The sequence below is a fragment of the Quercus lobata genome, chromosome 3, assembly GCF_001633185.2.
Source record: "Quercus lobata isolate SW786 chromosome 3, ValleyOak3.0 Primary Assembly, whole genome shotgun sequence".
NCBI classification, from domain to species: domain Eukaryota; kingdom Viridiplantae; phylum Streptophyta; class Magnoliopsida; order Fagales; family Fagaceae; genus Quercus; species Quercus lobata.
Window position 1 is genome coordinate 6911983 of NC_044906.1, and position 14179 is coordinate 6926161.

The 14179-nt window shown below is 34.4% G+C and overlaps 2 protein-coding genes across 3 annotated transcripts; one reads left to right on the forward strand and one right to left on the reverse strand.

Annotated features, from left to right (window-relative positions):
* The first annotated feature begins 1360 nt into the window (after positions 1-1360).
* On the forward strand, positions 1361-10758 carry LOC115979933 (mitochondrial Rho GTPase 1-like). 2 transcript variants are annotated; one of them, XM_031102049.1, is made up of 15 exons: positions 1361-1491; positions 1746-1985; positions 3282-3414; positions 3711-3860; positions 4959-5135; positions 5311-5562; positions 6819-6887; positions 7050-7105; positions 7304-7385; positions 7612-7823; positions 7920-7989; positions 8099-8211; positions 8676-8826; positions 9768-9954; positions 10238-10758. In XM_031102049.1, the coding sequence occupies exons 2-15, from the start codon at positions 1768-1770 to the stop codon at positions 10309-10311; spliced, it is 1944 nt and encodes a 647-aa protein (XP_030957909.1). In that variant the 5' UTR covers positions 1361-1491; positions 1746-1767; the 3' UTR covers positions 10312-10758. The 2 variants fall into 2 exon arrangements, with proteins under 2 accessions (XP_030957909.1, XP_030957910.1); XM_031102050.1 differs by lacking the exon at positions 1361-1491 and adding an exon at positions 1512-1666.
* Positions 10759-11292: 534 nt separating this feature from the next.
* LOC115982303 (cyclin-P3-1) lies at positions 11293-12531 on the reverse strand. Its single transcript, XM_031104867.1, has 2 exons — positions 11967-12531; positions 11293-11789 (listed from the first exon to the last, which is right to left on the reverse strand). Exons 1-2 carry the CDS (start codon positions 12356-12358, stop codon positions 11606-11608), a joined length of 576 nt encoding a protein of 191 aa, XP_030960727.1. The 5' UTR covers positions 12359-12531; the 3' UTR covers positions 11293-11605.
* Between the last annotated feature and the right edge of the window lie 1648 nt (positions 12532-14179).

Sequence of the window (14179 nt, forward strand, 5' to 3'; positions counted from 1 at the left end):
TATGCTGCACTGGGTTTCAACATACTGCTGATTTGAATCAATCAAAGTAGCCGACATATATAAAGTATAAAAATCTTGTGGAGCACTGACCACTGAATTTAATATTTTTAAATGTTTTGGTAACATAATAAAAGTTAAGCTCAAATTGTCCTTAACCAAATTTAAAAGATCCAGCTTGTTCTTAAAAGTTTCTCAAAAAAAAAAAAGAAAAAAAAAAGGCTTGTTCTTAAAAGGCTCATGTGTTGAGCCCATTTAGAATAGTGATGGGCTTTACTTGGTTTTGACTGCGAGCCCAAAATACCTGACTCGATTCACTTGGATCGTACCATAGAAAATATATAAAAAAACAGAAATCTCACCATTTAATGGGCCATGGGCCGTAGTGTTAATTTTCTTGTTTCATCAACTTGGAGCTTTATGGTAAAGAGTTGTGTTTAAAATATGGTCTAGATAATTATTTTATTTATTTATTTATTTATTTTTATCCTTGAAATCCCGAGTTATATATATATATATATATATATTTTATGGATAGATGAGGTTTGAATTTGAATCTCAAATCTTATTAGATGATAAAAAAAGTTACCAATTGAATTAATAAAAACCCACAAAATTTTAAGTTTAAAACTTAGCAAACTATGTAAAGTTTTTTAAGATATCCCATACTTTACACATTAAACAAAATAAATGAGTAAAGTTTTTATATTCAAGATACAATGTAAATTGCTTGAATAAACTTATTTTTATTGATTTAATTTATTTAAAAATAAATGTTTTTTGAGATGATATTTAAAATAAGTTGAATACACCGTTTATTTTTTTTTTTCCTTGAAGACTTTTTAAAAAGTTATTCATCAATCAAATACTACATTAGATCAAACAAGATAACATTACATATTAAAAAAAAAAAAAAATCAAACAAGATAAGGCTTCTTTCATCACTTCAACGTTCTAAAATTAATCTAGTACACTATGCACAATTCACCTACCTATTTGGCAAAAGTGGGGATACATTTCATTCTCATCTCACAATTTAACCACAATCTAAACACCAAAAAAAAAAAAAAAAAAATTTAATGTACACTTGTCAATAAAACACACATTCACAACAATAGCAATGCCACACTCCTTGGAAGAATCTTGTAACTCAACTCAGTTGACATTTTCTAGTGTTTCCAACGTATCCGTCAAGATTCAAAACAGAGTGAGATAACACTACTTCCATAGTTACATTACATCACACCCCCCTGCATCCCTCATTTCAACATCTCCAAATCTCAGCCGTCAGATCACATCACAAATTGTCAAAATCACCACACACCCCAAAAAAAAAAAAAAAAAAAATCTTTGTTGTTGTGTTCTGAGTCTGAAGCTTCCACACACTTTCATTATTTCAAACCCTTTCTCCATCCATAGAGAGAGAGAGAGTAGTACTTTAGTTTAGAGAAACACTCTCTCTAACTAGGGTTTTTCTGCTACTTCTTCTCCAAGGTACTTTCAATCTTCACCCTCATATTCCACCTCTATTTACTTCTTTTGCCATCGTCCCAAAAATTCTTCCCCCACCCACCCCACCTTATTTACCTTTCCTGCCATTCACATCTCTCATTACCACACCTCTCTCTTCTTCACTGAATCCTAATTCTTTTTGCCCTCGATTTCTAACGTAATTTACACTTCTGCCATCGCATTCGAAGCCAGCTTCGTGTTTAGGGTTTTTGAGGTTTTTGGTTTTTTTTTTGCAGAGTCTTTGTCTTTGTCTTTTCAATGGCGAGAGCTTCAGCTGGAGCGGCGAACCCGTACGGCCGTACCGGTGTGCGTATCGTGGTGGCCGGAGATAGAGGCACCGGCAAATCCAGCTTGATCGTCACCGCCGCCGCCGAGAACTTCCCGGCGAACGTTCCGCCGGTTCTTCCTCCGACGAGGCTGCCCGAGGATTTCTATCCCGACCGCGTGCCCGTTACGATCATCGACACTTCGTCTCGGTGTGTGTGTATATTGTTTAACTATTGTTCTTATTTTAGATTGCTGTGTTTGGTTGCTGAGAAAAGTGTAGGGAAAGAGAAGAAGCTGGTGAGATGAATTGGTGCTGTTGTATGATGATTTTGAAAATCTGTGTTTGATCACTGAGAAAGTGTGGGAAAAGAAGAGAAGAGTGTGAGATTATATAGGAAAAAATGGTGTTAAGTGTTGCGTTGTATGTACTAATGAGATTTGGTATATTCATGTGTTTTGGAATTCTCTCTTTGGTTAGTAAGAAAGTGTAGGAAAACAGGAGAGTAGGATTTCGTTAAGAATACGTAGGAAAAGAAAGGCGTAATTATATTATGATTTGGGAAAGCTCTGTTTGGGTGCTGAGAAAATGTAGGAAAAGAAGAAGAAAAAATTTAAGATTCTAACTTTTAAGTTGTTATCCAGTGTTTGGGAAAAATGGTCAAATTGAGGCTAATGCAAGAATTTCTGGCCTCGTTTTAGTTCATTTCAAGAAAAAAAAATTGTTTGGTAGCTTTATTTTTAAATTTTATTTACTTATTTAAAAGCTATGTTTGCTTATATTGTTTTAGTTTTAGTTCTTAGTTAATACTTAATGGTGTATATCTGTTATACATCCTGGGTACATGGGTTGCCTCCTCTAGTGAATAAAGTGAATTAATTTTGCTTCCAATTGTGTATGAATCAGGAGAGAATGTGTAAATGAGTAAAAAGGGTTTACACCTGAGTGGTAGTTTTTTCTTTCATTTTTGGCCATTAAGAAAATTAGAACTGACTATGATACAAGTTTTGGGGTTAGTTCAGTTAGGTGTAGTGAAGTGGCTCTGAGTCTTTGATGACAAAGTGAAGGTATGAATTGGATTTTTTGTTACCCCTCTCAATGAAACTATAAAACTTCTGGAACCAAAAAATGTAAAATATTGTAGTCAAAGGTTACTTGATGATTTAAACCTTTATCTGAATATCAGTTTTGTTTTTCGCAAATAAAAAGATCGTACTTAGTGCACAAAACTCTGACTTCTGTGGGGTCTGGGATAGGTGATTGGTTGCTGACAAATTGAGGACAGAAAATTAAGCTAGGGTTCTGAAATAGAGATTTTATTTTTATTTTTGACATAAGAAAAGTGTAGCTTCTGCTTGTCTGATCTTAGTACAATTAGATGGCTTGTTAAGTTGAGTTTTTCATTTTGGAAACTTTGAAATGCGTACAAGTTTAAGCTTTTATTACACTAATTGCACTGATATATCCAGTTCAATGTTGAATATTTTATTGTACCGTTCTTAATTAGAGTGGAGGATGATGGTAAAGTTGCTGAAGAACTGAAGAGGGCTGATGCGGTTGTGCTAACTTATGCATGTGATGAGCCTTCTACACTTGATCGATTGAGTTCTTTCTGGCTGCCAAAGCTTCGTAAATTAGAGGTCTCTATTCTTCATTTTAATATTGTTTTCCAATTTTCTTTCTATATGCATTGCTTGAGGCAAGATTCATCCCAGGGCATCTTTTAAGGAAGAGAGAGAGAGAGAGAGAGAGAGAGAGATACTCTTCTGGAAACCTCATGCTTGTCTGTAAAATCATGCATGGTTATAAATGGAGTCCTTCTGCTTTCTTGCTTATCTAGATTTTTGGAAATTTGTTTGGCATAGCAATAGATGGAGCCACTTTGATTTTGATTGTTTGTTGTCTATGATGCGGATGTGTGGAATTTGATGCGCAGGTGAAGGTCCCAGTTATAGTGGTGGGTTGTAAGCTGGATTTAAGAGATGATAACCAGCAGATGAGCCTGGAACAGGTGATGTCACCAATAATGCAACAATTTCGGGAGATTGAAACTTGCATTGAATGTTCGGCCTTTAAACATATTCAGGTATGTATTGATGCTCCTTTCTGTTTGTCTTTTTATTTTCCCCCTTCTCTTTAAATGATTTTTCTATCTTTGTTTTTGAGCTCCTTTGTGGTTCAAACACATCAATCCTTTATACTATTCTAATCTTGCTGATGGAATATATATCATTGTAGATTTGTTTTAAATGTGATTAGAGCCACATTATTTTTGCTCCTACATTTTTGGTATAGGGTAGATATTTTAAGAGAAGATAAAATGTTTGGGGGTCTTCAGACCACTATAATTTGTTGTGTAAAGCAGAAAATGTCTGTGTAAGCATTCAGTTTTTAATCAGAATTTAAAATATCAGTTGTTATTAGATGGAACTATAATGCCATGCTAACAAGATGCATAAATGTAAATTTCAATTTTTGATTTTTTCAAATTTTCTTCTGATACCACTTATCAAAAATTTTCTTCTGATACCGTGGCCCAAGAATATACGTGAATCTAATAGGTTTGAACATGAAGCCAGTTCTTAGAGCAAATAGAAGCAAAAGAACAATTGGCTACTTACTTTCTACTGATCTTAAAGAAAAAGATTGAACTTGAGAAATAAACTTAATGTTTGGGTAATGAAGATGAGATGACATTTTGAACTAGTCTAATCAATACAGACACAGTAGATCATGATAAATACTGTTTCTTGAAATCTGGTTTGAGATCAAAGTAAACAAATTTCTGTTAATTAGGTTCAATTTTCATAGAAGGAATGATATTAATTTGTCTGTATTCATGCATGATATGTGCTAATGATGGGTTTGTGGCTTGGCCACTGTAAAGGCATAAAATTGGGTTCTATATGTGCAATATGTAGCAGTCTTATTATATTATACTATAATATCTAGATTTTTTTCCCTTTTGGGTTCCTTGTTATGTGGATTTTTTTTATAGTAATAGAAAATACATTATGTTTGATCTCTTTAGTGCATTAATCCTGTATTTAGTTGGACGTCTATTTATTTTCTTCTTCATCTTCTTCCTTTTTTTGGGGACTGTTTATCTGAAACATTGTTTGTAATTTTTGCTTTATCATTCTAAATTTTTTGGAAATTAATGTTGAAAATTTTCTAATTGTAGATCCCTGAGGTTTTCTACTATGCACAAAAAGCTGTGCTTCATCCGACTGGTCCACTATTTGACCAGGAAACACAGACTTTGAAGCCCCGATGTGTGCGTGCCTTGAAGCGGATATTTATTCTTTGTGACCATGACAGGGATGGCGCCCTCAGTGATGCTGAGTTGAATGATTTTCAGGTTTCTGTTCATCCTTTGTTTGCAACCTGAATTCCAAGTTTGATATTTGTTTTATGTCCAATTATTCAGCTCCTGACAATTTGAGAATGATCTTGTAATACTTGCATACAAGTTTCTCGTCTATTTAAGTTTTAATATTTTCTGCTAAAGTTAATGAGGGATCTCTTGTAAACAGGTGAAATGTTTCAATGCTCCATTACAACCTTCTGAAATAATAGGCGTTAAGAGGGTTGTGGCAGAAAAATTGCCAGAAGGAGTCAATGAACGTGGGCTTACTTTGACAGGATTCCTCTTTCTTCATGCACTATTCATAGAAAAAGGGCGTCTTGAGACAACATGGACTGTCCTAAGAAAATTTGGATACAATAATGATATCAAACTTGCAGATGAACTGCTTCCATCTTCTTTCAAACGAGCTCCTGATCAGGTAATGTTTTCTTGGGTTAAAGTACAATTATTATAATACCCATGGTTTCTTAAAACGATAGAATGCTTATTTGATGTGCTGAAATAATATATTTGGTTTTTGGAAGTGAAGGGAATTTAGTTAGATTTTTCATGATCCATTGCCAAGAATGTTGGTAGTTCAGTGCTCTATTTTGTCAATTTTTATGATAACTATCACTTACTCAAATAAACCCAACTAAGCCTTAAGCCCAACTAAAGTTTGCCAGAACAAATTTTATTGTTTGTGAGTGGTGGAGCCCTATCAAACAGGTTGTTTGCAGGTCGTGCTAATATGAACCCTGATATACAAATATTGATAAATAAATATCAATCCTTATGTTTAAATTAATTATCACTGGTCAGCGTTGTTGATATGGTGAAAAAAAAAGCCCTACTGGTGCACTCAAAGCATGCATGGAATGTCATGCGTTTTCTTTTTTGGGTGCATTTATAGTTTCTAGGGATGGATTTTAGTTGCCACTATGCTAGTGCTGTTTGGTTTGTTTCTTGTTTTTTCCTTTTCTTTTTCATTAGACCCTGTTTTACAAGTATCTGAGTTGTTTGTCGGTTATCTCGTTTGTAAATGGGTGGAGTCTGGTATTCCCCTTTGTAGTGGTTGCATCTTGTTGGCCATTTTTTTGGGTTTCAGCTTGGGCTGAGCTTCAAATCTTGTTGTAACACATACTATTGGTTTGACCTCAATTTCCCTCGTTTTAAATGTATGCTGGGATCCCACCTTTCTCATGTCTATTCTAGTTTGCTTCAGAGTGATTCCTCTATCAGGGGGTAATCATGATTTCTATGATCAATACATGGCCATAATTCTCTGTTATATATCCTGAGCTTGTGATTAAACTCCAAATGTTTTTGCATTTAGACTTTGAAATGTAATTAACTGTCAAGTATGACAAATCTGGGGCCATCAGGGACTAGAATAAGCCCCACCTCAAATAAATTGTGCCTCTTGAATTTGGTTGGCCTTGGCATTGAGGACTTACGGTCCCTAAATTCCCACCTTCGGGGATGTGCATGGATTTCACTTCTAATATGTTTAATTTTTTGACTATAACATGCCACTTAGTCATGATTTTATATGATATGTTATGTAATCATTTACAAACCATATACTGCCCCGCCCCCCTTTCACTCAAAACCTTCCAACTGAAACTGTTGCATGTTTTTGTGAAGTGCATAATGTTTGTTAAAAAATTCTACTGTTGATTATCATTTGTGTAGAGTGTGGAGCTGACAAATGAAGCCATCGAGTATCTAAAGGGAATCTTTGAATTGTTTGACAACAATCAAGTACGTCTTATTCTGCGCTCTATTCAATACTTGTCTTTCCAATTTGGTTGATTAGCTTATAGTATAATTTGTACAATCTGTGTAGCCTACAATTATTCAAGTAGCTTAGTAGATTTCCAATTTATTAAAATCATGACAATATGTTTATATTCTTCCTAATAGGATGGGGCCCTACGACCTCGTGAAATTGAGGAATTATTTTCCACAGCTGCTGAGAGGTAGTATGGTTTTCTTAAGATAATTTATTATGCGGTTTATTTTACTTTTTTACAAGTCTTATGTTCCCCTACCAAGAGAAATCCTGCTTGGCCTCATGTTCACTAAGTCAATCCTCATAAATCTTGCTATCAATGCATCTTTATCAATAACTATAATGATTAGAGGGTTTTCAATGTTTGATAAAATTCTTTTGCCAGTCCTTGGGAGAAAGCCCCATATTTGGATGCAGCAGAGAAAGATGCATTTGGAGGTCTATCACTTGATGGGTTTTTGTCAGAGGTAGCCCCCCTCCCATTTTATCATTTTTGTGTGGAGGTTCGGGTGGCAATGTTGCAAATCTTTTAAATCAATCTACCAATTTGTTAGATCTCAGTTTGCCCATCTCTTCATACGTGAAGTTTTACTGTTTTGCTAACATGTTTATACATACACTTGAACTTCTATCAACTTTAGTGATTCTCTGGTAACTTGTGCTGAACTTTTTGAGATATGTTTGTGGTCACAGTGGTCCCTCATGACACTTTTAGACCCATCTTGGAGCATGGAGAATCTTATATACATTGGGTATCCTGGTGATCCTTTGTCTGCTTTCCGTGTGACTAGAAGAAGGCGTTTGGATCGCAAGAAGCAGCAGACAGACAGAAATGTTTTCCAGTGTTTTGTTTTTGGGCCCAACAAGGCTGGAAAGTCTGCATTACTGAATTCTTTTCTTGGAAGGTCTTCTGAATCATCCTTTTTAAGTCTGATTGTCCCAGTAATTTAATTTCGTCCCCAAGTAATATAACATATGTTGTTGATGAATCAAAACTTCAGGCCTGTTTCCGATAATTATAATTCAAGCACTGAAGAGCGTTATGCAGTGAATGTTGTTGATCAACCAGGGGTGAGTGCTATTCATCATGCATCACTAAATGCCCTCTGAGTTGCTGTGGTATCTAACTTTGTTGATTTCCCACTCTTTTTCCTGAGTATTTGTTTGTTATTTACTTCAGGGAATAAAGAAGACCCTTGTGTTGAAAGAGATACCTGAAGATGGAGTAAGTAAATTGCTATCTGATAAAGAATCCTTGGCTACTTGTGACATTGCAATATTTGTTCATGACAGGTAAACAAAACCCTGTAACTATTGTCATATTTAGCGTTGAAATGAATTATAGCACTGTCTCTGTGCGTGATCTTACAATTAGCTTTTTCAACTTTCTTACACTCAACATTCAGTTATTTTTTTTCTAGTTTAGTTTGACTTTTTCAAACTTCATGTATCAATCTAGGGCCATGTATTCATATTACTCTTTTGTATATCAATTTTGCGCTGTCTATTAATTTTACTACTAATCTTATGGTGGTTTTAGTATAGGGTTACTAAATTTTATGGATGAGAATGTTGGGTAGCTATTATTTGCTCTTTATATTTTCTAAATTTCATAGGGAATTCCCCTTTATTGATAGGTGAACTTAAGTTTGCACTAAACAGTATTTGAATACATATATATTCATGACCTGTACTATTTTTACAGTTTGCATTTATACATAGGAGTTTCTGAGAATTAATGCATTTTACTTGTGCAGTTCTGATGTGGTATCATGGAAGAGAGCAACTGAATTGCTGGTAGAAGTTGCTGGTCATGGTGAGGATACTGGCTTTGAGGTGCCTTGCCTCATTGTTGCAGCTAAAGATGACCTGAATTCATTTCCCATGGCCATACAAGATTCTACTAGGGTATATGCTTTATTGCGAGATTAAAATATCCTGCAGATTCTATTATGCAAGCTTAATATTCCCCAAATTATATTTTTTGTGGTTTTTATTGTTTGCTTGCTCTGGACATTGATGTTTACAGTTGGCTTGTCAGTGTTACAGTCTGTGTTCTTGCAGGTCTTCTCCTTGATAATACAGTGCAAACTTTTTAAAATTAGCTCTTTATCAATTTTTGAGTAATATTGGTTGCAGCTTGCAATTTGACTTACATGCACAACCTTTTTTGGCAGAAAAAGACAATATTGGTTAGAGAAGTTAGGAAGTGTGGTGAATGTTTGCTTCATTATCTGAAAAGCACGTAGGTACTCAGTGTCTAAATGGCCTGAAGTTTTAAATCTTAAAGAAGTGGCTCAAATTTAACATTTTGAACAAAGTACCAACGGAGATAAAAACTATCTAAATAAACTTTATAAATATATTTGAGTTATATTATTTTCTAGTTGGAACTTGTAATACTTGGACACGATTTCCTCATTTTAGGTATTTTGTGGCTTTGGTTGACGATTATATCTAAATATTTAGATATGTCTATGACTATATGTTCCATTGCATAGCTACAAAGATATAAGAAGTTATTGACTGCCAAGAGCCTTGTAGTTCAACTGGTTGACATCTCTTAGTGTGTCCGTGACATCCAGGGTGCAAATTCCCCATCCCCGTTGTACCTATGGAATTATAAAAAAAAAGTATATGAAATTAGTGACTATTATTATTTTTTTATGTTCAATAACAGTAACAATGATGCTTGTGATGATAATGAGAATAAGATTGTTGTCATTTGACTTTTTAATTGTTCACTTGACCACTATTCCATTAATTGTATTGATTATTTTGAAACTGATTGCAGCTTTTAGGCATTAAACCATTCTTAACAAATTTCAATGCCACTTTTGCTTTTATAGGTTAGTCAGGACATGGGAATAGAGGCTCCTATACCAATCAGCGCAAAGTTGGGTGATCTCAATAATGTATTTCGTAGGATTGTAAGTGCTGCAGAACACCCCCATTTGAGCATTCCTGAAACTGAAGCTGGGAGAAGTCGAAAGCAATACCACCGTCTAATAAACCGTTCGCTTATGTTCGTTTCTGGTATGCCAGTCTTTGCAATTTGAAAGTGGTGATTTTGTCTCATGTCTTTTCATATTTTGATCTCTTATACAAGCTTGACGGATTTATATGGAGTTATGCTTTTATCTTTCATGTCATGGTCTTGCTGATTTACTGATTAAAAATTTGTTTTATCCTTGTGTATGTTTGCCTCTTGTTTCTAATGCATCATCTAATTATTGTGACTATAAGCCCAAGTTTAATTGCTCCGTTAAGCTTTCAGTTTTTATTTGTTTCTTTCTAAGTCATTTTGTGCCTTTGACAGTTGGAGCTGCAGTGGCCATTGTTGGACTGGCAGCTTACCGTGTCTATGCTGCAAGGAAGAATGCTTCTGGTTAAGGGATGAAAGTTTTCCATCAGTCATTGCAGTTTAGCTCTTCCTCTCCCCAATTTGCATACAGTTGGTTGTGCAACGATTTGTCTTCTCCAAATTTCTACATTGTTGGGTTTCTTGATACAATTCCATTCGTAGAGAAGTTGCAGATTTCTACCAAATTATCACAGCCTAAAATTTTTCTCTCTTTTCTGTTCCTTGTAGGTTTATACTTAATGGGCAATATCTTGCCTGCAATTCTCGTATTCCTTGTGGGGTATTTTCCCCCCCTTATTTATGAAGGCTTTTCAAAGTTTTATACTGAAATATACAATGGAGTGAGTTGTGTAGGAATTATGCAATATGAAAAGTTTTGCAAAAATTGTTCCCCCATGTATATCCACCTGTTTAATGATTTCATTTTGCTGTTACAGTTTTTCGTTAATGTGCTCCTATCAATGTGGTTACTCTTATATTTGGTGACGTTAAATATAACATGCTTACCTATGGTGGGGTGTGTTGAATGAAGGGTTGTTTGTAATTCTCCACTTTCAATGCTTGAATCTAACTCATACGAATCTTTTGCTGGCCAATTGATTATTAACACACACCAAAACTCCAATCTGGAAAAAATAGGAGAGAGAGAGAGAGAGAATAGAAAGGGCATCCCGTTTCTGGTGATTGCCATGATACACTCTCTTGGTTTTTGTTAAAAAGTAAAGGAAAATGTTACTTTAGAAATTAGATTTCTTTTAGCATACTTTTACAAAATTCTTTTCTTTTCTATGTTCTTTACGTAACTCAAATATAAGGTTCGGAAACTGATGCATCTTTTCAGGTAAAACACTGAGGGCAACATAATCTGAGACATCTTCACATTGATGGCAATTTTCTTCGATTCAGAATCAACAAATTGGATCTTTGGGTTTCATAGTCATCAAAGAGCAAAATTGATGTTAATCGTGAAAATGACAACAAACAAAATATTGACATAGAACACCAAAGCAGAAACAAGCAGCAAGGCATTTATTACTATTTTTTCTTTTGTCATTGATTTGGTTTGGTGAAACCTCAGTAGCCAAATTTCCTGCTCACTTCTGGCCGCATACATAGAGACCAGGGGCGGATTAGCTCAAGCCAAGGCTATGCTTTAAATTATGCTTCATTTAACTACATTGCCAAAAGAACAAAAAGGGAGAGAGAAATAAGAAACTAAATCCAAATTGTGAGTATCATATGCCTTTGTAGCTGAAGCCTGCCAGTTTGGGTGCACATACAGTTTCATATATGTTAGGCTACTCTATATTTAATCCCCAGGAATTAGTCCAGCAGGTTAATTCGGTTGCGAAGACCTTCCTTTTCAAGCTGGAGACAGTATTTCCCAAAGACCTCAGGGGTAACAAAGAGTCTAAAATCCAAATTGAACAAAAAGTTTAACTCCAAGCTGTTCAGTTCTGCAGTGCTTATGCCACCCACTTTGGCATAGTAGGCGTTCTCATGACACCTGCATTTCAGTGAGTAATTCATGAATGAATTCTGATATATGCTGCCAATTACATAAAGAAACTAAATCAAACCATGAATGCTACAAAAGAGGATGTTGTGACAGAAAAGAAGAAGCTGCATGGAGTTCATAAAAACATTGCTGCATCTAATTTGGTTATGTGATAGGAGTACTTACTCATCATCCATGAACTTTGCAGCAACCATAATGCTTGTTATTAGAATCCGATGAACATTGAGGGCAGTAAGATAAGCATCCGTGCGTTGGAGGAATTTTTCGATGTATATGTATGCAACAACAAAGCAAGAAGGGCTGCATTTGCAGTACTTGAAAATGCGCTCAACATACTGTTGAATGCTTAAGATTGGTGCCTTCATACCATGGAAGATTGTAACAGCATCCTTCTTCTTTGACACCTTCAATAACTTTTCATTCTTTGAAATGGTTCTCTCAAGAACAGAAGAAAGAATTAAAAGAACTCTGGGAGTTCCTGAAACCCCATTTTCATATTTATCCAATCCTAAAGATGCACAAATTTCTGATCCAACAGCCTCACTTTTGAGTGCCATTGTTCCTATATCTAATTAGAGCTGCAATATATATGTTCACAACAATAATAACTTATTTGTAAACTTTATGCATCATTTTAATAAACTCAATAAATTGAGCTTAATCTTATGTTAGGGATAGGGCTAACCTTGATGCACGGTTTCCTGCCAGAACAAATTCTTTAGAATAGCATGGCTTTGCTAAGGTCCACTTATTCTTAATAATTGTAGTCACAAATGTAAAGTTGCTTTATCAAAATGAGATTCTTTTCTTTGAGATTAAGTCACTATTCACCAAGGAATATACATATACAACTTAAGAGATTAAAGAATTTTATTCTTGTTAGGCCAATTGGGCAGTGATAATGTATTATTCAAGCTCTCAAGTTTCTTAAGAGCATCAAGGGGAACTATAATGGTGGTATATACTGAGGTATATATGCAGCACAAAGAGAAAAAAAAATATAGATGCTAATTAGAGATAGATACAATTGGAGCACTAGGATAAAGTGGAAGGTACAGTCACAGAAATTTGTTAGAGGGAGCACAAGTGTACAAGGATAAAGAAAAAGGATAACTAGATATTAAAGGAAGATAATGGAACTAAATTTGATTTGGAATGAGGCAGTGTGGCACAACTCTTTTTCTTTTGGGGTGGGTTATGTTTCATTTTGTGTAGTTCAAATAATTGGATTGAACCTAGCCAGAATGTTCCCTGCATATATATGGTAATAACAATTAACTATTGGGCTAAGGTGCCTTCAAATAAGTGATGTAACTTATTGGCATCCTCTATTTGCCCCATAATGTTAATCCTCCTAGGAAAATCTAGATTTTTAGAGGAACACCATTTTAATATATTTTCTTTCAAGTTTCAAATAAAAGAATGTAGTTTTTCTAAAGCTACTCTCTTCAGACTTTTTAGATAAAGTAGAAAGCATGTTGGAAAAAAAACGGTGTATTTTATTTTCATTTTCAATTTTCAATGGGATTCACCACTAAAAAACTGGTTTAATTTTGTTATTTGTACTCAGTTTTCATTTTCAATATCCAAAAAAGTGAGTTTGAATATAAAAAATGAATACACCTTTTTGCCGTTTTCATATTCATTAAAAATGAATACAGTGGCATTTTTGTAAAAAAAAAAAACTAAACTCAAAGTTTGTGTTGAATTTATGATTGAAAAGTGAAAAAAAAAGTAGATAAGAAAATTTGTGTCAAACATAAAATGATTTGAAAATAGAAAATGAGTACAAGATTTGAGAAAAGGGAAAATGAGTACAGAAAATGAATACACACCCAACATGAACCAAACAGCACCTCACCTAATATTGTGTCTATTAACTTTGTTAAAGATGAACAAAAGTACTGGTTTAAGTTACAAATTATAGAATTTAACAATATGTGACTTGTATTTGTTAAACGGACCCATGGGAATGGGATGAGAAGGATTAGGAGAGAGTTAGAAGTAAAACTAGATACTTTACCATTCTAAACACCCACTAAGCACTTTTTTGTCCAAATCTTTACACATAATGGTGAAAAGTATGACATGGGAAAGAGAAAAACAAAAGAGAAAAATCATTCATAGACAAAGAGAAGGCTTTGCATGATAGACCGTCGGTCAAATATCATAAAGAATAAAACATGCCGACCGTGGCTTGGTCTAATTGTGACCAAACGTGACCTACTTGTTTTGTTTTTAGAAGGACGTGACCTAGTTGTTGTTGGTTATTTAATTTCCCCACATTAATTTATTATATTTTGTGAACTACTTAAAGATCACAATATGCTAATTTATTTAATTAATAAATTTTTAAATATTTTGTGATTCTCATATTT

Bases quoted from the DNA above. Each gene is read 5' to 3' on its own strand.
- LOC115979933 (XM_031102049.1), top strand. From the start codon at position 1,768: ATGGCGAGAGCTTCAGCTGGAGCGGCGAACCCGTACGGCCGTACCGGT. The intron at 5,136-5,310 runs GTTTCTGTTCAT...TCTTGTAAACAG, and splicing joins CTGAGTTGAATGATTTTCAG to GTGAAATGTTTCAATGCTCC. The intron at 8,827-9,767 runs GTATATGCTTTA...TTGCTTTTATAG, and splicing joins CCATACAAGATTCTACTAGG to GTTAGTCAGGACATGGGAAT.
- LOC115982303 (XM_031104867.1), bottom strand. From the start codon at position 12,358: ATGGCACTCAAAAGTGAGGCTGTTGGATCAGAAATTTGTGCATCTTTA. The intron at 11,790-11,966 runs GTAAGTACTCCT...ACTGAAATGCAG, and splicing joins GCAAAGTTCATGGATGATGA to GTGTCATGAGAACGCCTACT.